The sequence below is a fragment of the Cuculus canorus genome, chromosome 5, assembly GCF_017976375.1.
Source record: "Cuculus canorus isolate bCucCan1 chromosome 5, bCucCan1.pri, whole genome shotgun sequence".
In the NCBI taxonomy this organism is placed as follows: Eukaryota; Metazoa; Chordata; class Aves; order Cuculiformes; family Cuculidae; genus Cuculus; species Cuculus canorus.
Genome location: NC_071405.1, coordinates 51324299 through 51352049, shown reverse-complemented (window position 1 = coordinate 51352049; position 27751 = coordinate 51324299). Strand labels below are relative to the sequence as shown.

Here is a 27751-nt window from a genome sequence, read left to right as displayed (position 1 = left end):
CGTAGCAGCGCAGGGGTGACCCTAACAGCTACAAACCTGGACATGCATTTGCACAGGCACGTGCAAGCCCCACTCCCCGAGGCAGCTCATTATGCCTGAGCAGGGCTCCCTTTTTTGCTGGTAGGGTGGGGGCTGCTCTACTCACACAGCAATGGGAGCTGTGCTCCCAGACCTACCCTCTTCCCCTGCCTCTGCCCAGTCACCACCTCACCTGGGCATTGCTGTCTTACAGTGCAGCTGCTAGCTGAGTCTCCAGCCCTGCTCTGGGGACTGTGCAAAGCCCAAGCCTTGGCCAGGACCAAAGAGGAGTGATGGGGAGCCACAGACTGTCTGTACAACATCTCCCTGACAACTGAGAAGGTGGTTGCACATTGTCTGAGGCAGTCCTCAAGGTCTATTAGCCCCCAGCAAGTTTGCACCCCACTGGGCTCCTCTCCTGTGCCCCAGACTCATAGACTGCACTTGTTGACTTGTTGCCACAACTCCTCTGCTACAGCCCATTGCTATGAGCCTCTGCCAGATGGACATAACCATGTCCCCTGTGCTGTCCACCCGCCCTGGGAACGTCCTGCACCAAAACACAGCCTCAAGTCCTCTTCCTACAACTCCTCTGTTGCAGCTAGCACAACTCCCCAGCACCAAGGCACATCTCAATTAACTTGTCATGTAAGGGAAAGTACTGCCTCTGCAGAGAGGAGCTCCCTACACCTCCATCACGGCTGCCCATGGGGGACAGCTGGGGAAAGCCCAGCAGCTAGGAGGGAGCTCGTAGTGAGACTGTCCTTGCTCTGACCCCGGAGAGTGGGAAGGGGGAGACAGAGATGAGACATTCCAGCCCCTTGCTTCTAATTTAAAAAAACAACAGGGAAAGAAGCACAGGCAGGAGAGGCATTTAACCCTTCTGCAGCTGGGCTCCACTAGGCAAGCATGGGTGCTTCATCATGTCAGCGCCTCTCTGGCTAGAAAAGACCCCAGCCAAAGCACCTTTGCTCTGCTCTGCTACTGGCCTTGCTCCTGCTAGACTCCGGGTCCTCCTAGAAAGCCCCACCACCAGCCCTCCTGCCATCACCTGCAGGTCCGTCTTCATGAGTGAAGCCCCAGCCTCCACGATGTAGTGGCAGATAGTGCGCTGGCGTAAGGCGGCAGCCTGGTGCAAGCTGGTTTCGCCACTGGGGAGGAGAAAGCGGGAGATGTGAGATGTCCCCCCAAAATGTGGACATGCAGCATGCATGGGTGGCAGCAAGGGACAGCCATTCAGCTGCAGCAGAAGCTCATGGTGGGTGGCATGCTTGTCCTGGCAACTCTGGCAGAGGAGGGGATGCTGCTCAGGGACAGTCAGTCCAGAGTGGACTGGGAACCACGGTAGTAATGAGAGTGAGGGCAGCTGATAAGTGCCTAGACAACAAGTCACCTCGCAGAGGGTCTGGCCAACAGGTAATGCAAGTCAGCAGCAACTTACTTCTCCTCCTCCGTGGCATCAAGGATTTCTGAAGGGGCTGTGGAGAGAAAGACAATGCATAGTGAGGGCACAGACAGACCCACCTACTCCCCAGCTGCACTCTGCATCTTTCCATAGGGGCTTCTATGTCCATGCTGCCTGCAAACATCCTGACTCCAAAGCACTCAGGCTAGTAACAGCATCTGAGTGCAGCTGAGCCCAAGGAAGAAGAGTTGTATACTCAGTACAGAGAAATATCCAAATACAAATAAAGCAGCCTCTATATCAGTGGGAGCTGCCAAAACCAACAGGTCAGTTGCCCTGAAGGCAGAAGCAGGACACTGAGAAATGCTTCCCAGAGACACGCTGGTCCCTGCCAGCATGCAGCAACAGCCAAGGGAGCACCTTAGTATTAGCAGAGAGACGCCAGGGAAAGCTCATACGCCAGAAGGAGGGTGTAGCAAATCCAGAGGGAAGATCTAAGCCCAGAAACACCCTCTCTGAGAGAGGTTTGGGCTTTTTTGGCTGCCGAGCTTCTTTGCTAAGGGTGACACTCTGGCCCCAGCTCACCATTGTCAATGATGTATTTAACGATGTCCTTCCTCCCCGATTTGACAGCATGGTGAAGGACGGTCTGGCCCGAGGAGTCTCGCACCATCAGGTCTCTCCCAGCACGGTGCAGCTCTTGGAACTACGGGATTGCCAGATGGCTCAGGATGAGTTGCCTTTCCCTGCTCCAAGGCCCAAGCCCCAGCATCGCTTCCCTGGGGTGACCAGCAGGTTGTGTGGATATTCATGGCTTTGTCCAGCTCAGCCACACCCCCAGAGTCCCTTCCCTCCGTGTACCCCAGGAGAGGAACAAGGCTTCTTGCTAGGAGCCTGTCTGGTCTCCAGCTACCAATTCTAGAGGAAGGCTGTTGACAGGAGCTGCTCTAGGGCAATCATGGAATTTGGCTGGAAGGGCTTCCCATAGCCTGAGAGTAATACCAGAGCTGATCAGGCTGCTGGGCGAGCACCCAGAGGCAGCCCCAGCTGCACATCGCAATAGGCAGCAGGAGTGCCTACCTTGCTGAAGTTGCCGCTCCTAGCAGCTTCTATCAGAGGGTCGTCTGCAAAGAAGGGAGATTGGGTCAGAAAAGCCAAGCTGTAAAGCCATTTATCTAATTGGGGAGGCCAAGAGTTAGGCACTGGGGACTCAGCAGTCAGCTGGAGCTCTTCCAGGTGCCAACCTCTTGGTCAGACTGGTTCCAGACAAGCCAGGGGAAGGAGGGAGACCCCACATAGCTGGGGGTGCAGCCAGACCTCAGCCTCAGGGAGATGCACATGCAGGGGGAAGCAGTCTCTGCCCATGGGCAGAATGACTTGCAATGGAAGCAGGAAGAAGATATCCTGAGTGACAGCCAGCAGCCAAGACAACTCTCACCCATGACTCGCTCATGCTTCCAGGCACTGGGCTCCGCTCAGGCTCCAGGAATCTCAGTTTGCTCAGCTCAGTGAGGCCCCTACCTTGTGCTCCCACCTCCTGAGCTCCTCCTGGCACAGACAGACCCCCAGCCCAACCCACAGCTCTAGGCTCTGCAGGTGGAGGATTAACCCCTCAGCGATGTCATTTCCTGCATGGCAGTCAGGAAGGTGCCTGGCCAGTTAACTCCAGCAATCACTGTCAGGTCTCTCCTGCCCAATTCTGGGGTCACCAGTCTGCGGGGCTTTGCGCTCCTACCTAGCACACAGACAGCAGGGCACCCGCCTGCACATCAAGGCCAGGCCAGGCCAAAAAAAATGTGGCATGGACCCAAAATAGCATGATCTGTGAAGGGGTGTGACAGGACTTACCTTTGTGTGGCATGTAGCACTCAGGATCAGCACTGGAAGTGAAGACGAAAAGCTGTAACTAGCCTTGCCAGTCCTGCTAGATCATCGCAGTTGCAGAGATGGATGTGGAGAATCCTGCCCGTGGCACTCCCATATCAGGCAGGGGATCTCCTACATCAGCAAAGTCAAGGGACTTTGCCGCTCTTTGGCCATGCTATCTGCTTCTTCCCCAATATCGATTCTGCCCCATATACACTCCCATTTCTATGGCTTGATCCCATCAGCTGAGTCACCTGGTGAAGCCCCACCACCTTCAATAGCACTGGCTGGGGAGCAGGGAGGATGGAACAGCATCTCACCCCATGATCTAACTCAGCAGTGAATTCCCATTTGCTTCCAGGAAGCCCTCCTGTAATCTGGGCCAGGGTTCAATGCTGTGAACCAACCCTGGCTCTCTCATCGTTGCCCATCCTTCCTGAGGTCCAGCACCCCCACTCCAGACTCACCTTGGGGCAGGAGACAGGGGTGGAGAGGAGGAAGATGAGGGGAATGCAAAATGGTGCCCAGTAGGTGTGGCGGACAAGTCAACAATGTCAGGCATAGCAGGAGAGGTGCCCACAGTCTGGGTGATCACCAGCTCAGGGTCCAGCACGTAGAGCTCATCCTGAGAGATCTCTGTCACATAGTTGAGGTGCTCCTGAAAGGCACAGATTAGCTTCTTCAAAAGCAAGACCTACTTTTGCACAGCTCCATCTACCACCCCCTCACATCCCATGCGTTGTAGCCCACACACTCGCTCAGCAGAGCAACAGTGGCTCAAAGAGTCTGTGGACAAGTGTCTGGGAAGCCTCAGTGTTTCCTTTTCCTTTTCAGGTTTCCCATCTCCTTCCAACCTAGCAGCTGACCCATATATCTCATCTCCACATCCGCATCCCCAGATAATTAGGGAAAGTATTTAAATGCTGGGTAAGATGACCCCGGGCAGTGGGTGCCCTGGCCAGCCTTGCTACATGTCTATTCCTTAACCCCTCTGTTACAGGGTCCCGCAGGCAGCTTCCAATCCAAGTATCTGAGCTCCTGCCCACACTTGCTTTTCCACAGAGACCTGGGCTGGGTACATCACGCCAGCCCCTGGCTGATGCCACAGGGCAGGCAGCGATGTGAGACCTGTGTCCCTCAGAGGCTGAGTCTGCCTGTTGGTCCACGTGAATGCAGGACATGCCTTCCCAGCAGATGGTGAGGGGGATGATGACGGAAGATTGGGCCACGCTCACCTGTGCGCGGTCTATCCTGTAGAACCGATCAGCTGTGGTTGCTGTAAGACAGGGACAGAGTGAGACAGAGTGATTCTTGGCATGGGATGAGGGAAACAGCCACTTTCTGCCACCAAGTGCTAGTGAACTAACCAGCCACTTTGTGGCCTGCACAGAGGGCACAACAAAGCAAACAGCACCCCTTGACCAGGAGCAGCCTCATTCCCTTCAGGACCATGCTGTTCTCTTTACCTGAGAGGCAGCTCCGTGGGCTCACAGATCACCATGCCCTTATGCAACACACCTTTGCTTGCTATCTCCTCAATGACTCCTGGCAGGGAGCCACAGGGAAGGCAAGAACACATCTAGCTGATGGCATGGCTGTTCTGGGGGCTTTCAGGTGCTCCAACATTAGCCTGAGCAGACAAGACTCAGGGCTGTGCAATGCATGTCTCAGCACTCTCAGCACCAGGGGAGGAACTACTCCAATTTAACATTGTGCATCTTCTTGCAGTTCTAAGAAATGGGAGCACTAAGCAGGGCTGGGAGAAGAGGGATCTGAGACTCCTGCTGACTTTACTGAATAATGTCCCACAGACCACCATGAGGTCACGTCAGAGCTTGTGACGCCAGGTACAATGGAGCAAGCCACCACTAGTTGTAGATCCAAGCCCTTGTCTCCTAGGACAGCAGGAGAGTTTCAAACCAGCATCCAGCCTGTTCCTGGCAGCAGCCTGTCTGAATGCATCCTTCTGTTTATCCCTCTTCCTTAGAGAGATCCCCACGTCAGGAGAGTAGCTACTTCAATACCAACAGATCAAGTGGCTGTGCTGGAGTTAGACCCACACAACCACCAGCCCCAGGGAAACAGGGAGAGGCTTGGGAGTTACAGCATCACCAGGGGAGAATAGGACAAGCAAGAGCACAGCACCACAACAACTGGGTCCCCACACAAGGTGACACTTCCCCCATGTTCTGCCAGGCTGCTGGTGTCCACCTAGGCAAGGTTGCTGTGGTGGGACCCTTGGGGACTCAGGGAGTTGTTTCCGCAAACAGAGTGGGAATAGGCCAGAGCAGTTGAGAGGAGTGGAAGAGCACTGTTTATCCTGTCCTGGCTGGGCATTTGCAGCCAGGGAGCTGCTGCTAAAGGTTTATAATTCATCCACTCAAATTAATCTGTGCTATCTTGAATGAGGCTCTAGCCTTTTTTCTTGACACATTTTCCTGAGCCCAGAAGCTGCTGCTGGGAGACTGGCAGGAGGGAAAGTGGTCCTGCTACAGCAGTACTGGTGACACCCAGTAGCAGCAGCGCCAGAAGCTCCACAAGCAGGGCTAGAACCCAAAAGGGAAAAAGAAACTGCACAAAGCTGTGCTCTGCTGTGCTCTATGTCCTGCTCCTGGGAAGTCAGGGAGATGAATCGCCATCAGCAGTCGTTTCTCTCAGCCGACTTTTGGGTACAGAGGAAGAACTCTTGGTCAGTGAAGGCAAAGGGAGAGGAGAAGGCTACTTTCAGGCAGAGGAGATGCAGCAGCTAAGGCCCACTCCTGTACCACTGGGATGCTCCAGGTGAGTCTCACCCCGAGAAAGCTGGAGCAAGGGGGCCCCCTGCCTGCATGACACAGGAAAGCAAACCCAGCAGTGCTGCAGTGACCGGATGCACGCTGCCAGGGTACCTTCTATTCTACGGGCAGGAGACCAGCAGGTGTCTCTCGCTCCACTCATGGTTGGCAGCCAGAGACACAGCGGGGGGGGGGGGCGGAAACACGGCTGCGCTCAGCTGCAAAGACACCAACATCCCTGAGTCCCAAGTGGCTCTCAGTGGCTTGTCATTAAGGGTCTTTCCCCTCACTTCCCCAGATTGAGACAGTCGGCACTCTCAGGTGAAGATGACACTCACAGTCCAGGAAGCACCACTTGGGCGACAGTTTCTGGGATGACAGTGTCTTTGGTTTGGCTCCATCTCCCTCCTGCATATAAAAGAGGATAAAGTCATGTCTTTGTCCTCCCCATCTCTCCCCAGAGAGTTCCTCCTGCTTTGGGAGGCACTTGAATACATGGAGAACCACAGGTGCTTGGATGGGAAGGGAAACTTGAACATAGGCACAGCATACAGCAACGAGGAGCAGCATGGCACAGACTGGAGCTGACAGACACCATCTCACTGGAAAGAGATGTGTCACAAGATGAGCCCATGAGACTGGCACAGTGGAAATGACAGGTGGGCCCAGGGGACAGAGCGGGGCCATACACACCTGAAGGAGCAGGCGCTCTAAAGCAGAGGGCTGTGGAAGAAAATCCTGCAGAAAGGCAAGGAGTGCCGTTACAGCATTTGTCTGTGTGGCCCCCCAGCACCTCTCTCGTCCCACGGGGGTTTGCTTAATGTGCTGCCATAGCTGGCTTTTCACACTGCCTGGCCTAGGTCCCTGGTCCCAGCTCAGATCTGACACCAGAGCACAGTGTTTGCAGGAGAGAGAAGGGTAAACCACGAGGTGACTGAGGAACACCAGCCTCAATGCACAGTTTTAGAGGTGCAGGAGGTTGCAGAGGCATCAGGCTACCAGGCTGATGCTGTAGGAAAATGTGACCTCTGAGCCCAGGAGCTGCTGGCCATGCGACTGTCTGCTTGTCCTCTCCCGTGCCTGGGCACAAGGCAGGCAAGGGACAGACATGCAGAGCAGGTAGAGCAAGGAGCAGATGCCAGTGTGCCAGCCTGGGCAAGCTGCTCTGCAACTCAGCCCTGTGAGACACTATGCACATGCTGAATGGGATTTCCACAGGCAAAGTCCCTTCAGCCTTCTGACAGAAAATCAGACTGAGCAGTGTGGCACCAGGAGGCATGCTGAGGGCTCAGAAGGCATTGCTCACCAAGGGTAAGGGTTCCATAGGCTGTGCCCAGGCCATGGACACACACTAGCACATTGACAAGAGCACAAAAGTTACTACTTGCAAATGAAAAGAGCTGTAGAGGGGACAACCCTAATCCAGGCAAGGTCAGAAGAGCAACGCTGAGAAAGAAGATGCCAGAGAGCAAGAAGCAACAGGCTATCCTGCCTGGGATCCTTCCTCCACCATGGGGTGCAGGCAAACTGTGACCTGCTACTAGAAGTAGGAACTTCTAGTATTGTGTTGGTGTTGGTGTATGCAGGTCAAGGAGGCAGGCTTGGAAATCCCTTCCCTGAGCCCCTTCATTCTTGGTATCTGGCTATGACTGCTTCCCATGCAAACCCTCACCTCCTGAAGCTTCTCAATTTGGGTTCGGCATAACTCCAGGTCGCTGTCTCCTGGAACCACGATGATCCCCAGTGGCACAGCTGCATGACAGGGCACAGATACAGCTCAGGGAGCAGCCTGTGCCCCAACCCCAACATCTCACACAGCTTAGCTGAGGGCACTGCCAGTCTCGGGCACTGCTGCTCCCACCCCCTGGTCACTCAGCTCATCACTCACAGGCTTCCTTCAGCTTTTCCTTGTCATAGTGCAGTGCTTCGTAGTCATGCATGCTGATTCGGCTCACTCGGATCCGCAGCCGCTCAGGCACTGGCTGCTGGCTGCATGCAGGGGGGAAGGAAAAGGGAAGGGATCAGAAAGTGACAGTGCACTTTCTTTTCACCCCATTCACTCCTCCAAAACAGGCAAGAACACAGACTCAAGTGGGGAGGTTGGCACTAGCAGCTTCTCCAGCATCCGTCTGGACATATTTCTGTGACCTGATACCTTCCCAGGCCCTTCTTGAGAGAGGATTTAAATACCTCTAGAAGTGATGTTTCAGGCCCACCCCTCCCGCCTCCATCCCTTCTGCTTTGGAGAGGTGGCAGGTTGATCTTGGGAACCTACTCATTGAGCAGAGGCATGGAGTTGCGCCGCTTGGTCTTCTGCACCATGTTGGCTTGATTGCGTAGGGAGATCTGGATACAGGAAGGTGCCAGCTTGCAGGGCTCTCCATCTACTTGCATGGGGATGGCCTTGGACGTGGTGAGAACCACCTGCCGGCACTGGCACAGCCGCTCCCCATGGCCACCAACCTGCAAGGCAGCCTGCGAAGGGTCCAGAGTGAGAACGGAGCATGGACTGAGGGGTGCTCAGCATCAGCCAGATGCTGCCAGTGAACCAAGTTCTGGAAAGGATCCACAGAGACTAGGGCAGGACAGCACCTTGCCTAAATCTCAGAGAGCAGACACTGTCAAACAGGCCAGCGCTGCAGCTCCTCAGAAAAGAAGCTGGGAAGCTGGCTGGTGCCTTATCAATTGGATCAGTTATTCCCCTCATTGCTATCTACAGTTTTGCTCACCAGGGATGTCATGGTGAAGCCAATAACTTCAATGCAGCCATCATCATGGCGCTGCGGCTCAAAGTCGTGGTGCTCCCCAGGATTGCCCCAGGGCGTGGTGCCTGCACAGTACCTATGAAGGAATGGCAAGCGATGCATGGACAGCAACCCCAAAACCTGGGCAGGGATCTGTGGCATGGAGGTGAGAATCCCAGCGCATAAGGACAGGTCCAGGGGCTGCTTACCTGGGGATGTTCAGGAAAACCAGGCACTGGGGCTTCAGGTCCTGGATCTTGGAGGTCAGGTCTGTTCCATCGCACTGGAGACAACACAGAGGCATTCAGGCTGCTGTAAGGAAGGCTTGGCCCACCCTACCCACCTGGGAGGAAATGATGTCCTCCTCTGCTATTCCAACATTGACTGTTCTCAAAGCCAGGGGAAGCCAATGTCCCCAGGAAAACATTTTCCTCCTAGTCCTGAGATACAGTGTACCAAAGGACTGACTGCTCCTTGCCCCTTGGCAACTCAACCACCTCCCTGGCCCAGAGCACCCCAGCACACTCACAAGCAACTTGACGTGCTTTGCCAAGTCTTTGGAGCTCCCCGTGAGGAAGTCGGAGAAAGCCGTCTGCCAAGGCAAGAGACAGCATTAGCATCCACATGTTCACAGACATGGGTATCCAGGAACCCTGGCACCAACCTTCAGACCTCATGTGCTCAGAGCACCAAACCCCTTCCTTGTCCATTGGTGAAAGCTGTCTCTTCTCTCCTCGCAAAACAACCTGATCCCTTCCTCCAGCCATTTTGCCTATCAAAAACTTCGAGGTATCTTTAGTAACACCCCACAGTATTCCTTTGACAGCTCAGTCCCAGCTTCAGGGAAGAAGCCTCCTTCCAGTACCTGAAGGGAGCGTACAAGAAAGCTGGGGAGGGACTTTTTACAAAGGCATGTGGTGATAGGACGAGGGGGAACGGCTATAAACTGGAGAGGGGAAGATTTAGACTAGACATCAGAAGGAAATTCTTCACAATGAGGGTGGTGAGGCACTAGAACAGGCTGCCCAGGGAAGTTGTGGATGTCCCATCCCTGGAAGTGTTCAAGGCCAGGTTGGATAAGACCTTGAGCAACCTGATCCAGTGGGAGGTGTCCCTGCCCATGGCAAGGGGGTTGGAATTAGGTGATCTTTAAGGTCCCTTCCAACTCAAACTATTTTACGATTCTATGATTCTGTGAAGGTGGGTCTCCTGTGAGAGACTCGAGTCACAAGAGACAAATTCAGTGTCACACTGCAATGAAGTACCATAAAACAGAGCTGATGTCACTCATCTACAGACATCAGGAGTGACAGTACGGCCTCCTTTATCACGGGTCCTAGGGTGCCCTTTGGGTTTAACTGTACAGGGAGAAGGGGAGACATCAACATGAGAGAGAGATGGTACAGAGCAGCACTTGGTGTTTAGTATTGCTCAAATACCAGTCACTCAGCCACACCTTGGTAGGGAGGTATACTGAGGATGAAGGGATAGACAATCAAAAAAGACACTGAGCCACAGAGCTTTAGAGGTGAGATACAGGAGGTGGCATAATTAGCCAAGGAGCTGTAAGTAATCCAACGTATAAAATAGAAGACAAAAGTAGTGTAGGGACACTATGGAAAGGCTTCCCATTCCTCTGCAGGGGGGACAGCTGGCCTCCTCACAGCTCCAGGGAGGTCCTGCTTGGATGACCATCCATTAGTTGAAGAATAAGAACAATAGTGGCAGGAGATCAAGACAGCAACTGTACCACAGGCCAGAGAGCAAGCTGTACTGCCAGCAGCACTCGCAGCCAAAGAGGAGCTGGGACTCCTGGGGCTGCAGCCTTTCTCAAGCACCTCTCCTGCTTTGGGGGGGTCTCAGCTTGGCTGCACGTGAAGGCCCATGTAACTCAGATGGCTGAATTGAGGGTGTGGACAGGATCACGTCTGTGCTCCAGCTGACACCAAGGTTGCTACGAAGGCATGCCCAGATAACTTCCACACACTCACCCCAGCATAGAACATTTTATTCCGAAACCGGCTGTTGAACTTCTCTGGGTTGGCCTCTAGGGAAAGGAGAAAAAAGCCCAGCTCATTGGCCTGCAGATGGAAATACTTCACTTGCCAGCTCTCCCCAGACATGGCTCTCCAGCCAGCCTCAGCCAAGAGGCTGCCCCTGGCTGTCACCCCATGCAGGCACCCCTCTCTCCCCTCTGCAGCCTCTATTCCTCAGATTTCACCCCCAGCCCTGTCCCTGGGGCAATCCTCTTGTTCATTTACCTGAGGAGCATTTTACAGGCCCACCTCTGGGACATTCCATCACCACAGACCCTGCCCCAGCCCTGCCAACCCCCTGTACCTCGGGATTCATGGAACTCCAGCGTCACCCGTGCGTCAAAACCAAGGCTGAAATAGTTATTAAAGACATCCAAGGGGAGCTGAAATGGAAAGGAGGAACAAAGATGAGGTTGCCAGTGTGTGGCCACAGAAAAGATGAAGTCAGGCTTTAGCCAAGTCATACACCATACTCATGAGGATGAAGGAGCAGAGGCTTGCCTTCCTCTGAGGAAAATACAGAGGTCATCAGCCCGAGATGATGGACCCTGGCTCCTAGAGGTAAGGGACATGATCCAAAGGGATGCACTCTGCTCTCCAAGGTACCCGGCAATCACCCATGTTTCCGCTAAAGAAACAGTCTTGAGGGGACTGGGCTTGTACTTGGTAAAAGCTGTGGTTTAAATCCACAGGTGAACATTTAGTTCTGATCTCTACATGCCTCTGCATGCAAGGCTGGAGGTCAGAGCCATGAGGAGAGGAGTGGAATTGGAGCAGGGAGAGAGAAACACCAACACAGCACTGCAGCCTCAGGTGCTTGGACTGCCTGAGCCAGGGGGAGAAAAAGAACGCAAACTCCCAATAAATGCCATGAATGTGAAGAGGTGTCCCACCTTCTCAGTGGCTGCCTCATCCTTCTCCTCAGGGTTCGCATCAGGGTTTGGCTCCACGTGGAGGTTCCAACGATCGAGCTGCACAATGTTCCCATCTTCCACATGTGACAGGATCTTGGACAGAGGCTCATCTGTGTAACCCTGGTGAAGAGCAGGACTCAGTGAGTGTCCTACTTGCCTCCTGTAGAGATGCCCCAGAAACAGTGGGCTTTGGGAAGACACCCCAGAGCAAAAGACATAGAAAAGATTGATTCCAACAAAGTGTGACTTTAAATTTAAAACAATACAGCTTCCTACTAAAATCCCCCAAATTTTGAAATACTGATAGCTTTTGTTAGTGTCCTAATAGATTATAATCTAAAGCAGAATCATTAAAATGCTGAGAGAACAGTAACATCCAAATGGCACTTTTTTGTTGGCCAGTATTTAGGGAAAGTCAAAATAGTCCATGAAAATCTCCACCCATGTGTCTAGAACTGGAGTCAAATCCCTCAGCCTTGCTCTATCAGCAGTGGGGTCTTGTCCCCATCACTTACCCCACCCCAGTTCAGCGTCCTGGCCAAGTCATTCCCTGTCCCCAAAGGTAAGATTGCCACAGGAGGAGGTGGATTGAGGCGTAACTGGTCCAGAATGGAGAGTATCCAGCCCACCTACTCAAGCAAGAGAGTGCAAAGAAACAATTAGTGATTTCAGGGTCTGGCAAGAAGGTGGAGGTGACTTGGAGCACTAGCAGCAGCAGAGGGTCAGAAACATGGTCCCCTTAGCCACCACCCAAGCTATTCACATTCACATATTTAATGCTCCAAACGGCTGCTGCAGGAGACACCAGTAAGATCAGTGAGGACACTTGCCCCCAAAAGTGCTGTAAATGCATACATGCCACAGACTAGCACTCCTGGAGTGGTATATGTATCCAGTACCACCAGCTGGGCCACCAACAGTGCGTACATTTTGCCTCATTCTGGTTTACAGCGAGGAGGGCTGCTGCCAACACTGGAAAGGCCTGGGGCGAAGGGCACCACAGGCACAAAGACGCTGGGGAACTCACCGTGCCATCTCCCCCGCATGCCAAGATCCGGAGGTTGTGGACCTTGCGGTACAGCTCCAGCCTGCAGAGAACAGGGAGCGTCAGGGGTGGGGGAAAGAAGCACAAAGTGTTATGCAGTGGCTGCAAGGGTCCCTGCCCTCACAGAGCCCTTGGCATTCACTAAGCCCCTGTGTGTCTCCTTCCCCATCACCACAGCAGTTCACAGCAGTCACAGTAACTTTGCCTTCAACTAGCTCTTGTGAAGGAAGAGTGATATGTCCACAGTCTTTATAACCAAAGATAATATGAAGTGCAGCAAGCAGATAAGATTCATGCAGCGTTAGTTGAATATAATGAACTAAGTCTGGAAACCCCACCCCACAGCTGGTCTCTTCACTGCTAGCCCTAAGACTAGACAAGTCCTCCAGAAGGAAACACTAAGACAAGGTATCCTAGAGAGCACTCTGAAAGCACAAACTCTTTGGAGGTCTCTTCGCACAAGGGAGCTGCGGAGCATCAGGCCTCTGCCAGCCATGGGAAGAACTCTGGGGAGGAATGTCTGGTTTAGGGATGGGAGAGTAAATGGTGCTGCCTCCATCAGTACTCACGCCTCCCTGGGTCCACCCTGGCTGAGGTCAAAAACTTGCCGTGGGTTGAGATACCACATGAAGGATTGGATGATCTTGGCTCCCTATGGGGAAAACAAAAGACTTCAGGTAACAGGAAGCTCCCAACGGATGGCAGAAGGTGGTATCTGGTCCTGTGGACTGGCCAAGACATTGTTCTGGGGGGACTCAGGCAAAGCCTGGCTTAAGTGGGAATTGCCAGGCCTCAAACTGGCACTGTGGGGGTTGCCTTGTCTCTTCTGCAGCTGAGACATCACTAAAACTATGATGAGACCTCAGCAGCCAAATGGCAATGCCCTCACAGAGGTGTCTTCTCGGGAAAATGTAGGACAAAGCCATACCTGATTCCCACCACTCTTGGGGTTCACGAACACCAGCAAGGGCTTCATGAGAGGAGCTGGCATGGGCTTGATGACAAAGGGTTTCCACCTCCCTTCCTGCAAGAAACATTGCAGGGTCCTTCAACAAACCTGGAGAAATGCAAAATTCCACCTCCAGCTGAGCTCTAATATCACACAGGTGCAGCAGGAAAAGAGTCCCAGCCACCCTGATGAGTGAAAGCAGACTCATTGTGCGTTATAAGGTTTGATTCTGCAAAACAACCCCATAAGCTCCGTAGCTGAGACTGGCCCTGCCAGAAGGCACCCTCACTCCACCTCACTCTCCTCAACTTCAGCAAAGCCTCCCTGTTTCCCAGTTCTGCTCCTCATTCCGCAGTCCTTCCATGACAAGGTCATTCCCTGTCCCCTCGTCTCATACCTCAGCACCCTTTTTGCTGGATTTCCGCTTGAACGATGTCCTCTTCTTCTTCTTACTAGATTTCAGTGGATTCTAGAGAGAAAGGAAACAAATCCAAAAACTCCATGAGGAGCTGCTGGGCAAACAGGAGTCATAAAAGAGCCCCAAGAACTAAGGTGTCTTACCTGGGGCCGCCGGACCCGCAGAATCCAGGTGGGAGGAACAACGACAGCAGCATGAGCCCCCAGAGAGCAAGGCTCTTCTATGTGTTGCAGCATGAAACATGACACTTTGCTGTGATACTGGGGAAGAAGAAATTGCAAAGAAAACTCAGCTGCTCAGTTTTTTGGGGACAGTCGCCTCTCCTCCCTGCTCTCCCAGGTCAGTGCAGGGATTGTTGGAGGAAAGCATGCAGGATTTTGTAATGGGAAGGCAATGAGGAGAAAGTATCTCAGATACTGTTAAGTATCTCAGATAAGCTGTTAAGGGCAGGCTGCAGAGATGACCTGGGGAGTCCCAGCAGAGAGCAGAGGTCGGTCATTAGGTGCAGAACACACTGGTAAGACATTCAATGGGGGCTTTGCTCACCGCTTGCTTGCACCAGGAACAGCTGATGGCTACAATCTCTTTACTGTGGAAGGCAAACTTCTGCTGGAAACCCTGTGGAGGGAAGTATAAAAGGCTTAGAGAATTCCCTCATAGCTTTCTACAAGGCAAAAGGACTTTCCCACCATGAAGAGAAGAGTTAACAAAGAGAGCATGCCTGCAGCTGGAGGCCTCCAGATCCCTGTAGGATAGCCCCAACCACCACTACAGTGCCAGTGAGGTCACTGCACTCTGCGGGGATGTCCCTATTGCTCAAGGAAAGCATGTCAGGGAGACAGTCCCCTGCAGGATTGATTGAGCCCAAGGGGAGAATAACTCTGTGTGGGAAGCACTTATGTAGTACTTCACTGGGCAAAACAGGGCATACATCTTGGTTTGCTGTAGGCTGCTGCTGCCAAACAGGAATGGTAGGATGTCCCTGGTGCCCAGCCCTGTTCTTGTCTCTGGTTTGACCTTAGCTTTCCTTCAGGCTGATTAAATAAAAAACCAAGATGCCCTCTCACCTTGCCACACTGCCGACATTTCCCTTCCTGTCGTCGCCGGTGTACCCAGTGATGCCGGACAACGATGGGCTAAAGGAAAAAGAAAAAAAAAGAGGAATGAAAGGCCCGGTGCAGAGCGCTACTTTGGCCATAAATCACATTTCCATCCCTTAACATCTCTGTCCAGATAACCTCAGCACCAGGTGAAAAATGTGCTTGTGGAAGGTGTGAAAATCCTCAGGGAGACACCATTTGTGCCCACTGCAAGAAGGAAGTGCTTGCAGCTAAGCAGTGAACCACCTAGCTGCATGTTCCTTGAGGAGAGCAGTAGCCCCAAAGCCCTCCACAACCATTTCACCCTGTTCTTCACCCCAGGGCAAGTCCTGCCAGCTTGCCTCAGCACCTGCCCACCAGGAGGGGAGCAAGGCTGCTCGCAGGCACCTCCTCACTTCCTGCAGGATCACAGTGAGTGAGGGCTGAGACTTGAAGGAGTGATTGTGAGGGGGTCAGAACTTTTATAACAAAGTACTGTGTTTCCTATATCCCAGCCCCGGATTGCAAACGGTATTGCTAGGGGCGGAGTTGGGGTGGAGGGAAGCAAAAACAGAAGAGGGAGTATGAGTTCACAGCTCAGAGTGATAGGACCCAAGACCCTGCTTTTGGGATCATGGGGAGGACAGGGGCAGAAACTGGCAGGAGATTTGGGTCAGCTCCAGTGTTGGCTGCTCCGAGTGCAGCACATGGGAGAGGATGAAGAGTCCTGTTGGCTTCAGGAGAAATTATTCCAGTGGGAGCAGAAGGGGACTATGTCCTGAGCTCAGCTCTGGGTCCCAGCAGGCATATCTAAGGAAAAAGCTGACCCTGGAGAGTATCCTTGGCAGCACAAGGGCTAGAAGAGCACTTTCCTAGGGAAACAGCAGGGAAGAGTCCCTGGAGGAACTGAGGACTATTAGACAGACAGGATGGAGAAGCAGGGCTTGTGAGGAAAAGAAGGAACGAGGAAAGGGGAAGGACAGAAAATTCATAGAGGTTGGACGGCAGAAAAATAAACACAAAAGTATGAGCAGAGGCAGGGAGTTGTCAGCAGAGGTCAAAAATTAAGTGAAGGACAAATAAGGGACCTGGGCTAAGAGTGGTATGGGAAGGAGGCCCAGCAGGAGAAGCAAAGGAAAAAGGAAGGTCTAAAGCGATGGTGAAAGCTTCACCTTACCAGGTCACACTGGCAGGCAGCCCTCTGTTTGAATACCTTTCCCCTACTGTGTCTGCTGTGCCAGCACAAACACAGCGCGGGGGCACCAGCTGTGTTACCAAAACAGCTCGTGACTGAGCCATCCTCACCCATTCCAGAGCACTGTATGGGCTACATTGGCTGCACAGGCTGAAGCGTGAAGCATGAAGGCTGACAGGTGCTTCCACCAGAGCAGCTCAGGAGGCAGGTCCCAAGCCACCACAGCATGTTAAAACATGGGCTAAAGATGGCCAACACCACCACTGTGGTCACCTTCAAGTGCTATCTGCAGCACTCAGGTCAGAGCTGAGTGGTAAAGCCAGAAGTGAGCCTGTACTGCTCCATTCCAAACTGTGGGACACTTGTGGAACTGCTGTTTGCCACAGCCGCATCTGTGTGCTTGGGGATCATCACAAGGGAGAAAAAACCTCTCCCAGAAAATACTATTCGCAGATTTATCCCATGCAGATGCAGGAGCTTTAGAACACGTAAACCGGCAGATGCTCTGCATTTGCTGCCTGTAAGCTCCTCACTCCTCACACCCAGTCTGCACTGCTGCCTTGCAAAGAAACATCCCTTCTACTGTGTCACTCTCTTAGAGCCAGAAGACAGCATGATGCTTTGATGGGCAACATGCTAGCAGCATCTGACGTCTTTGCCACCAAACTGGAAAGGACGGGGAAGATGTGGGCAGACATCCGAGGCACATCTCTCACCTCCCGTACGTTCCGGGATCCTGACTCCCTGAAGGAAGGTTTGCAGCGGAAATTAATCTGTAAATTGAGCACACATGAAAGAAATGAGTAAAACTATCATACCTGAAGGAAACCTACTAGAGCTTACTTTACTACAGCAGGCCCAGACCCTTTGGAGATGTCAGGTGCTTGCTGTGAAACCCGTCACATGTCTCTGTTACTGAATAAAATGGGGCCTGCAGTCCCAATGATGTCACTAGATACTCTTTCGTATTGTCTACTCATAAAACCCCTCTTTGCAGTGACAGATTGCAGTTTCTCCATCTGCTTGTCTTCCTCTAACCAAGAGGAAGGGCTGCCCAGGAGAAGGGTGTTACAGCTTTACGAGCCACAGAGAGGTCATAACATACTCTACTCACTTTCTCCAGCTGTTCGATGCAAGGTGTATGCACTACGATCTTGCAGGCTGCACACTTACGCCTGGAGAGAGGTTTTTGCTGGAGAATGAGAAAAGGGGAGGATAAACATGCATTTGAATAGCAGTGTTCCGAGGCTGGCAAGCTCAGCCTCCCACCATGCCTCCTTCATATATTTCAGAATGCAGAACAAGTCCTATAGGACACTTAGACACAATCCAGACTCCTCATGCAAGCAAAGGGATCTAAGCATGTGCCTAGAGCAGATGATCTCAAGTTCAGGACAGATCAGGGAGGTGCTCTCCTGCTGTCCTGTCCTGCAGTCCTTAACCTCTCCTGACACTGCCTGAGAGCACCACGGGAGCTGGCCTTGGAGGCATCTGCAGGGCTCCCATGGGCAGGCACAGGGTGGCATCCGTGCTCCATGTCCCACACCACAAGCAGGACTAAACCTGGAAGCTGGGAGAGAAGACTGCAGCAGCCCCTTAAAATCAGTCAGGAGGCAGCAGGCCTCAGTCTCCAGCACTCACTTTTCTTCTCTATTGAAGAGTCTTGGATTTGGATTGTCTCCCTAAGAGTGTGGGATCCCAACAGACTCTCCTTGGAATATCATCATATCACCTCCGGGTCGGTGGCAACCCCGTGTCAGGTTCCCACTGCAAACCAAGCACCTGCACTAGCAGAAATTGGGTTGCAGCTCTGCAGCATGCAAAGGTAGGAGGAACCATTCTTCATCTTGGCAGCCCCCCAGCAGCAGGGCTTTCGTGGTCTCCCCACCGGGTGGCAGCACAGCCCGTATCTGTGACCCTGGCCAGGGACGCGGGTGACCCCAGGTGACTCACCAGCAGCTTTGCCATACAGTTCTGCTCCCCAACGTAGCAGAAGTCTCCAGAGACGTTGGTCTCAAACCAGATGTGCTCCCCATAGACTGCAGTCTCCTAAAAAGGCACAAGACAAGACGTTTCTCTGAGAGCAGCTGTAGACAGGAATTTGAGCCCACAAAGTGTTTTGTGTGAAGGACAAGACACTGGACAACACTAGAGGGTAGGAGGTTGGATTTAGGCATACACCAGGAGAGAAGACGCACAGAACAACAAGGGCCAACATCTGGACAGAAGCTGCTGCCATGGCCACCTGTTGGAAACAAAGAGGGCCCCAGAAAACCACCTCCAAGAGCTACAGCCCAGTCGCAGTGTCCTGCACAGGGAAGCTGCTTCCATCACTCCTCGACAGGAGGCATTGAGGCAAATTCAATGCAGGGGACTCTCCCCAGAGTATAAACAGCTTCTGTTCTACAACATCAAGATGCAGCTTAAAACCTGCTGGACTTCGCCTCTGAAGAAACAAGGTCTTGGCTCCTGCTGCTTGGCCTCAGCCACCAGACCTTGGCTGCCAGCAGAAGAGCTGGCAGTGGAGTAGCTATGCCATCCTCCCAGGAACCACCTGTGCCTCCACAGCCTCTCCCTGCAGCATCTAGGGGTGCTGCCAACAGCACAGATGCTGGCACCAGTTGGTGGCACTGAGGAGGCCATAAACTTGTCAAACTTGAAGTCACCTGGCAAGCCTCTGCCGGGAAGAGCTTGCTGCTTCTTGGCTGAGAGCCCATTCCATGCAATGCCCATCAAAACATGCTACAACTTACGCTCCAGTCCACAGTGCTGCGTATCTGCCTCTCTGAGTCGCTCCTCAGGGCTAACGCAGGGTTTGGCTGGGCTACCATGTGCTGGAGGCTGGACTTAGCAATAGCTTTCCTGGAAGACACAGAAGGGCTGGCTATTATACCAGGGGAGGAGAAACGTGCAAAGAACAACCTGCATCCTAGGATGGAACAGAAAAACATCCTCAGCACCAAGTGGGTGGAAATGAGACGAACCTCCAGGATAGCTGGCAAAGGAGTATCTGCTCCTGCAAGGCAGCCCCATGGGACAAACTGGTGCTGTCCACGTTGCTGATGGCCCAACTAAACACAGCCTGCATGTGGCAAAAGGCACAGCCTGGGCGGGCTGAATCAAAGCCCTTGTAGATGACAGGTCCATTGTAAAACAGCCTGGGATGCTCCACCAAGCTGTGGTGCTTGGGGTTGTCTCTGCAGAGACAACCCAGAACACTTGCCCCACAGATGTGCCACACAGCAGTCCCATAACAAGGAATCTCTGAGCCTGGAGCAATTTTAAGGATCAGCACAACCAGACAGGAAAATGCAGCTGTTTCTTTGGGGCTAGCAAGCTTCTCCCAGGTGTGCTACAGTGGAGGAATAGAGTTAGCAGAGTCAGCCAGCTGGAGAAAGTGTGCATCTCCAGCCCACAACCAGGCCTCCCACCTCCCTCTGCCCTGGGCTAGTAGGAGGGGACACCTGCAAGCCCTGGGGACTGCACTGAGAGCATCAGAGGTAGCACTACCCTGAACTGCAGATGCTCAAGGGACATGAGCAGCACTCCAAGACACCATTGGCAGCCAGGGCCAACAGTGCTGAGCCTGGGTCTGTAACAAGCCTTCCCTCCCTCCCAGAGGCATCACCCCTTCGCATATCACCACCATACATACAGCAGCCGGGGGCTCCAACCATCCGGGGAGGTGCGGCAGGCAGACTCCAATCCCAAGCACTCGGGAAAGGCGGCAGAGGGGTGCCTGGCTCCAGCTGCCCCCATGCAGTGCTGAGCCAGCAGCCGTAGGTGGCTGGAGGGGACCAGCCCAGGCCGGGGGACATCACTGGAGCGGCGGCGCTGGCTGAGGCGGCGGTAGTGGCCTGGCAAGCCGTAGGTAGACCGGCCATGCATGAACTCAGTGGGCAGGCGGTGGGAGGAGGCACGTCGCAGGCAGCGGGGTCCCCGTGACAGCAGCCTAGACTGAAGTGGCCGCAGCTGGGGCAGCATGGCCAGCCACCTCTCCTCAGCCCAGCGCTCACACCGGATCTGCTCAGCTCCCACCACCACACCATCCCCTGGAGACTCGGACCTGGAGCTGCTGGTGCAGGGCACTCCATCCTGCTCCTCTCCAGTGGGGATGAGGCTTGCCAGGAGGATGGAGGGACCCACCAGGTGGGCATCGATGGCTCGTGCCTGGCCTCCGTGCTTCATTTGCACTGCAAACCTGGGGCTGAGGCAGGGCGGCGTGGTGCTGGAGCGGCGGCGGGGGCCAGGGTGCCGGGTCAGGCCCAGGCAGGAGAAGGCTGGCAGCGGTGTGCCCAAGCCGTGGCGGCTCTGGGACAGCGAGGCAGAGGGCAGCCCCACTTGGGAGCGTCGCCTGGCCTTGCCTGTGGGCACTGCCACTGCGCTGGCATGCCGCAGACCCTTCCTCCCAAAGTGCCGCCTAAAAAAGTTTTCCATCACACCCAGATGGTGGCTGTTAACACAGAGATCAAGAATTAAATAGGGTCCCCCATGAGTCCCCAGGTCAGGCCGCTGGCATCAGGGCAAGGGGACAGGGAGACAGCAGTGCATGGATGCCATGGCACATGGCAATGCCATCTGAAGTGCACAGCAGGGCTGGGACCCACTTGCTGGGACACTGCTGGGGCTCCTGCTCCCCACAACTCCCCAGCTTCTTAAGTTTCACAGCTCAGCCCAGGGTCCTGCAATGGCAGGGCATGTGTCACCGCCTGACTGGGGCCCTCTGCATCCCCTACTTACCTCTGTGGGATCCGCAGAGTCCCTGCACCCCATGGCAGCCTGCAGACATGCACAAGCCACCACTGTCACTATCAACTTCCATGCTTTACAAGGTGGCTCCTCTACCCATCCTGAGGGTGCAGGCACACCACTCGCCACTGCACTAAGGGTGGAACCTGCTGCACTCACTTCTACCTTCCTCACTTCTCACGCTCTTTTCTGCATTTGCTTGCAGGTCAGCAACACCAGAGGACCTTCAGAAGAACAACCTGGCCCAAACCTCCTCTGCCCTGAGGTCCATGCAAATAGGTAAACTTGTCAGAAGCTTCCCTTCTGTTTGAGATATGCATGTACAATGGGACATATGTTTTATTTTATGAACCACAAACTGGAGCTCTTGCTTAGTGCTTGTACCACAAGCAACCCATTGGGCTGTACCTCCATTTCTTTTGGAGAAGTGCAAAGCTGAGTTGGTATTTTTGGAATGGTCAGGCCTGGTTTAGTCTCCTCCAGCCTGGTAAGCAAGGAAGCCAGCTCTTTAGTTTCTACAGTCTTGTTGCCATGTTTGTACTCAGTAATGTGGCACAAAGAGGGAAGAAAGGACAGTGATGCCCTCCAGAGAAATCTGCAGGTCAGAGAGCAGCATTAAGGTAGCTAAATGCTGACTGAACTGATAGCAAATACAAAGTGCCAGTGCCTCAGCGGGACTTCTCACTTCTCAGGTCCCACCACAGTGAGCAATGCAGGTACATGCAGCACTACCTGGTGACCAACAGGCTAATTATCACTCCACGGAGGCCTGTGCAGCTTTGCGGAGGACAAAAGCATGTTTTGCTGATCACCCTACTTCCAGTCTGTCCCTGACACAACAGCGCTCCATTCCTGTTCCTTCTCCCCATTGTCTGCAGGATAATGCACAGTAAATGACAATGCACAGGAAATTGCATCATCACCAACAGGTGTTAAAAAGTGTTTGAACAAATAATACGTTAAAAAACCCAAGAGATAACACTGCCTGGGTGTGACATGCTGCAGCAGACCCTTCTTGGCCAGCTTTAGCTGCTGTGGGAGACATTCTGTCCAAATACACCTCAAATGAGCTGAATGGATGCTCCCTCCTGCCCCAGATATTCCACTACCATGAAGCTGCTGTACTGCTTGCTGAGCTGCTGTGGGCAGGAAGATCTCTTAACACAGCTTCCTTCCTTTTTGCACCACAGTCTCGTGAGGAAATCTGCTAGAACAACCTTGGCTTGACATTTATGTTTGGGTACTAGCTGATTATAGTCCTTTATATCTTCAAGGCTCTCTGCAAGTGGCACATGGACTCACAATTCCAGCCACCAGTGGTGAAGGTTATTACTGGTCAACCATCTGACAGCCCACAACAGCACTACGTGGCAGCTCAGATATGATGGCAAAGATTTCCCATGGCAGACATGATGGCAAAGTCTCTCGCAACTTACTTCCAATCTGAGCCTTGAATGGTGTATAGCAGGTGTCGAGAGCTGCTGCTGGTGGAGCAGACAGACTGACTGTCAGGGGTGCCCAGGGTTGAGGTGCATCAGCAGAGCTGCATGCAGAGCAGCCAGGGAACCACACACTGGGCAGAGAGAAGCCCAAGAAGAGATAAGACCTTAAAGCCCCTGGCCTAACACCAGCACATCTCTTGCCTCTCCACTGTTTGTCACTAAGACAAAGCAGAACAGCCAGTTCCTGTGGCTGCTCTGCAAACTGCATCACTCACTCAGATGGGTAAGGAGGCTGGATGGAAACAGCCTGGCATTTGCTGGTGGGAGGGAAAGGAAGTACTGCTGCACGCATTAGGATATCAACTCTACTTATAAGCAGATTTGCACTATCATTTCAATCTCCTGTGAATAAGGAAGGAGACAGCAGCTCTGGTCTGCTCATGATCTGCAGCTGGAGCTCTTGGGAGGTTTTCTTTTTCTAACCAGAACACTCAGAGCTCCTCAGTCTCCTACGCTCCCTGCCTGGCATTGGTAGGCAGAGATGCTCCTGAAGGAGCAATATGACCTGGAGCATGGGCAGACAGCCGTGCTGTCCTTGAGAGCTGGGGGAGAAGGATGCTGTTGCAGGAAGCACTCAGGGTCTAAGGACGGAGCCACTTTGGTGGCAGGATCTAAATGGCCTTGAAGAGTCAAGCAGGAATCAAAGAGGAAAAAACTTGCATCTTGTAATTTCAGCAAACGCAGAACTTGTAGATCAGCTGATAGTGAGACCCTGCTCTCCAGACAGCCAGCAGCCATCCCTCCTGCAGCAGTGGTAGCTCCAAAACCAGACAGGCTGACTTCTAGGGCTAAACGTGCTGTTTTCACCAAGGCACAGTCTCTGCCCACATCAGGAAAAGCTTCTTGATATTCAGCTTCAATATTCTGCTTTGCTTCTCTGTCCTCAAGCAAATACCACGTACCGTGCTGAACAGGTCTTCTGTGCCTTAAACATGTAAAGGGACGCTGTGCCACACATCTGCTCCAACCATGGTGCTACAGCAAGGGAAACAAGTCTGAAGGTTTCCCCCTGCTCTGTGACAGAGCCCATCCTGATGGTGGCTGGCACTGTCCCAGCTTGCTGTGGGTGCTGGGAAGCTGCTGCAGGACCAGAGCTGGCAGCATGCAAGCAGGAGCCTGTTTCAGTTTACAAGCTGCCTTCACCTGGCAAGGATGCTTGAATTGCACAGCTCAACTACAGGCAAAGTGTGTTATTAATAGCAATGCCTGCATGACACCAAGATCTTCTGGGCTTCTGCCTCTACGTCTCCTCCCTGCCAGGACACTGGAAGGACTGTGTGACAAGAGCCCATGAGCCCATTCAGGGAGCTGCTGCTCAGCCCCGCCCCATTGACATACAACTACTTGACTCCAGCCTCCGTTTCCATCACAAGCTCGCCCACACTGTCCTTTCAGTGCTCCAATACTCAATCTTCCCACTTATGCTGCCATCCCACACCAACCCTGCTGAGATCCTGTCACCACTCTCCTATCCTGCTCCCCAGCATCAGTCACCGACCTCTCCTCTCCCTCGTGCTCTCTGGGCAGCCCTTTCTGACATGCTACAAAGCGCAACCAGCACAGATGAGTTCTGCTGAGGAAGGTGCCCCTGTGCCAGATGGGGAAGGGAACATGCTGGTCAAGATGCGGCGCAGCTCTCAGGCCATCGGTTGCAGCGGAGTAAGCAGCCATCAGCAGGTTCTCAAACTCTGCAGTTTGTTTCTACCCAAAATTTCTATTCCAGCTGTAATCTCTCCTACATCATGTGAACAAAATGGAGTCAAAAGCTGCCCTGTGTTGGGTCCAGCACTAGTGAGCAAGCAGATACAGCTCCTCCAATGCAGGGGTAGGGGGGCTCCGTCTGAAACACAAGCCTTTGAAAGTATCATGAGGGGTGAGCTACAGGCTGTGCTCATCCTCTATTTTAGGATTAACTCATTTGATATATTGCAACAAATGCCACCGCCTACACAGGCCACAGCATCTTGCTCCCAGGCTCCTGAGCTGCCAAAGCACAGCATTACCAGGGCAAACCACAGCCAAGGACATCCTCATTTGGACTGCGACCCTCACACTGTACAGGAGGAGATCACTGCTGCCAACCTTAAGGGTGCCACTCCGGGCTGCAGAAGGCAGTTTCTGGTTCTTACAGAGCAATCAGAGGGGAACAAGTCCCCACCTATTTCTCAGGGAGCCCCAGGACTGATCTAGAGGACTTCAGACCTCCCTCCCAGTGAGAAAGCAAGCAGTTAGAAACGGGCTGGTGGTCACATGCATGAAGCTGCTGAGAACCTCCTCCCAGCCTTGAGGTCTCTGTATGTGCAACCCCAGCGCCCCTCTTTCCAGGAAGCTGCATGTCCCGTGATAGACCTACTGGGCATGGACAATGAGAGCAAGTTGCTCCTGACAAAGGGCTTTGCTAACTTGCCCAGAAACCTGTAAGTGTCACTGGGCACCTTGGTTGACCCACCTGGAGGCCCCAGGACTGTACTGCTTCACAAAGCAATGTTAGTTTGGCCTCTTCGTATCCACCTAGCACATGGCCGAGCAAGAGCACAAAATAACTCACAGCCTCCTGCTCCCACACACACTTCTGCTCCATTGTGGCGCAGCAGTGCCAGCACGTGGCCCCGATGCAAATACCCTGACACACATCAAGCATGAAAGGGTAATAGGATGCCTGCACAAGATGTCCTGAAGCAAAACTTGCCCTGGGGCCAGGAATTTCACAGCACATCCCAGACCAGAAGCAACAGCTCAGCATCACCAGTTTAGCACCACTTTTGACTTCAGGTGCCCTTTCATACCACCACTTTCAGGGTATTCCCACTCCGTTGGGAGCTGGGGATGCCACACAGAGGACATGCAGCCTTTAAGCTGCCTTTCTTCAACGAGCAAGGAATGGGGACAGATGCAGGGAGAAGCACCAGCAGGTCCTTGCAGCGGGGTGTAGGCAAGGCAAAGAAACGAAACACCATGGCTTTGCAGCTTGTCATTGGAAGCTTCAGCAAAGCCAGGTGGAAGGAATGCCCAAGGCCACACAGACATGTGAGAGCAGTCCCCACGGACTGGCACTGCCTCAACCAAGGCAAGGCAAAAGAGATTAGCCATCCTAACCTCCTGCCTGGCCCTTGACAACAAAATGGCTCTCAAATTTGGCTCGCTGGGAGAACACAGGCATGCCTGAGACTTCTTCACAGTTCCTAGCATAACCGCACATTTTTCTGGTGGCATCTCCATCCTGCCTCTCCGCAAACTCTGCACAACACTGACATCACTTACCCTTCACCACCTTCTTGGTGCGAACCTAAGATGTACTTTAAGGCCTATCTGCCAGACTAGCTCAGACTCTCCACTTAGGCTTTATAAAGTCAAAAGTTTGCCAGCCCTAAGGCTCAGAGTAATGTTCCCATTACAACAATGTGATTTCCTTCCCAAAATCCATGGAAGACAGTGTTTTTCTTTATTTAAAACAAAGCTGTCTCCTTGGAGGCTCCTGGGCTGACTCCGGGCATTCATATCCCTTGACAACTTTTCACCATCATAACATTATGAAGTTTATTTGCCACTACAGTAAAAAATCTGCCTCCCAGTTATCAAGAAACCTGACAGCCCTGATTTAAACAATCTGTTGCTGTATTTGGCTGGGGAGCCAAACAGTAAGACTGACAGCCTTGGGCAGAGAATTAATCTGGGATGAAACGGAAAGGGTGAGCTACCACCACCAGTGCGCCTGGGCAGAGGCAGAGCAGGAGTCAGGGGAGAGGCCAGCCATGCAGTTGCTATTTTGGTCCCATAAGTGATGCAGGCTGGGAAGGGCCCCTGAGAGTTTTTTTTCTCTGAGCTTCCTTTGCAGAGTGATGTGCACGAAGCAAAGCAGTGTGCGGGCTCGGCAGGGTACCCTGGCAGTTTGAGTGGCCAGTCTGTGGTTTCTTTAGCAGATTCCCACTGTCCTCTCTAGGGCTGGTCCTCTTCTTCAGTACACACAGCTCTGCACCACCCGTAGAGGAGGGACGTGAGGGACATGCTATCTATCTAACAGCAAGCCGGTCCCACAGCCCAGCTGTCTGATCCAAACTCCTCAGGCAGCCCTGGAGTTTTCTCCCTATGGGGACAACGTGGTGTCACTCTGGGCAGGGCAACACACAGCATCTGCACAGGACAGCAGCCCCGGGGAGGAGACACTGAACCCAGTGTAAAGACAAAAGCTGCAGCAAGGCAGATGCAGAGCACACGCTGTGATTCCCAGGACTGGAAAGTCTTTGGACCTCCTAAAGATATGCAAAGATCTTTGCAACTCCCAAAGAAAAGCTGAGGGAGCCTCAGGTGCCTAGCTACAGGCACCGATAACAGAAAGATAAGAGCCACATGCCTCCCTCCGGCCCACAGCAGAGACGAGGAAAGACATCCCACTGCTCCTAGCAGAAGCAGGGTGCCTCATGGCCACCAGCACCAGAGGAGATGCCAGAAGCCCACAAGTATATCTTGCTTCCCTAAACTATCCCACAGCAAAGTGGACAGTGGCTGGAGGTCCTGTAATGACTCAGGGTGGCTCCTCTCTTCACTGTCTTCTGCCACTTGCAGAGGTATGGCTGTCATCCCCACGCCTGCAGGCTGGCAGGACGCAGCCAGAGCCACAACAGGCAGAAGTCTGGGTGGCTGGAATCACACCTCTAGCAGTGAAACCCTCAGCCCTCCTTCCAAAGGAGAAACAACAGCCAGGGGCCAGCGAGTGCCACGGCGGCTGTGTTTCGCAGAGCCCCTGCCTCAGCCCTGAGGATCGCTTGTAGCCCTTCGGGCTTGCTCCAGGCTCCGGGAGCAAATACAGGAAGAAGGTTGAGGGTCCCGGGGATGACTTCGGGGTCTGCTTCCCGTGCCGTTCCCCAGCAGGATGGGACCCTGTTTGGACCATGCCCACAAATCCAGGACCAGCTTCTCAGCCTCTCCCAGCCCCCACCCGGCACAAAAAAAAAAAAACAAAACAAAAAACCAAAAAAAAACAAAAAAAAGCAGCAAAACGTGTCGGACGAGTAAGAAGAGGAGGAGAAGCAAAGGGAGAGCGTGGGGAAAAACCCCCG

General features: G+C 53.2%; 1 protein-coding gene across 3 annotated transcripts in view; it reads right to left on the bottom strand.

The window, feature by feature from the left end:
* Positions 1-27751, bottom strand: part of DGKZ (diacylglycerol kinase zeta) — a 44360-nt gene that overhangs the window by 3725 nt on the left and 12884 nt on the right. Inside the window, exons 3-33 of one of the 3 annotated variants that reach the window (XM_054066664.1) lie at positions 20099-20896; positions 19197-19305; positions 18397-18492; positions 17558-17635; positions 17160-17216; positions 15237-15305; positions 14716-14787; positions 14313-14429; positions 14149-14220; positions 13731-13826; positions 13372-13454; positions 12785-12845; positions 12273-12386; positions 11737-11877; positions 11148-11226; positions 10799-10854; positions 9337-9399; positions 9017-9090; positions 8793-8904; positions 8339-8538; positions 7952-8052; positions 7736-7815; positions 6757-6801; positions 6402-6471; positions 4525-4565; positions 3757-3947; positions 3272-3303; positions 2504-2547; positions 2009-2129; positions 1460-1496; positions 1070-1169 (exon numbers count right to left, since the gene is read on the bottom strand). In XM_054066664.1, the coding sequence (XP_053922639.1) occupies positions 1070-1169; positions 1460-1496; positions 2009-2129; positions 2504-2547; positions 3272-3303; positions 3757-3947; positions 4525-4565; positions 6402-6471; positions 6757-6801; positions 7736-7815; positions 7952-8052; positions 8339-8538; positions 8793-8904; positions 9017-9090; positions 9337-9399; positions 10799-10854; positions 11148-11226; positions 11737-11877; positions 12273-12386; positions 12785-12845; positions 13372-13454; positions 13731-13826; positions 14149-14220; positions 14313-14429; positions 14716-14787; positions 15237-15305; positions 17160-17216; positions 17558-17635; positions 18397-18492; positions 19197-19305; positions 20099-20896 (3409 nt within the window). The remainder of the gene's footprint in view (positions 1-1069; positions 1170-1459; positions 1497-2008; positions 2130-2503; positions 2548-3271; positions 3304-3756; positions 3948-4524; positions 4566-6401; positions 6472-6756; positions 6802-7735; positions 7816-7951; positions 8053-8338; positions 8539-8792; positions 8905-9016; positions 9091-9336; positions 9400-10798; positions 10855-11147; positions 11227-11736; positions 11878-12272; positions 12387-12784; positions 12846-13371; positions 13455-13730; positions 13827-14148; positions 14221-14312; positions 14430-14715; positions 14788-15236; positions 15306-17159; positions 17217-17557; positions 17636-18396; positions 18493-19196; positions 19306-20098; positions 20897-27751) is intronic. The other 2 variants (XM_054066665.1, XM_054066666.1) reach the window with 2 other exon arrangements.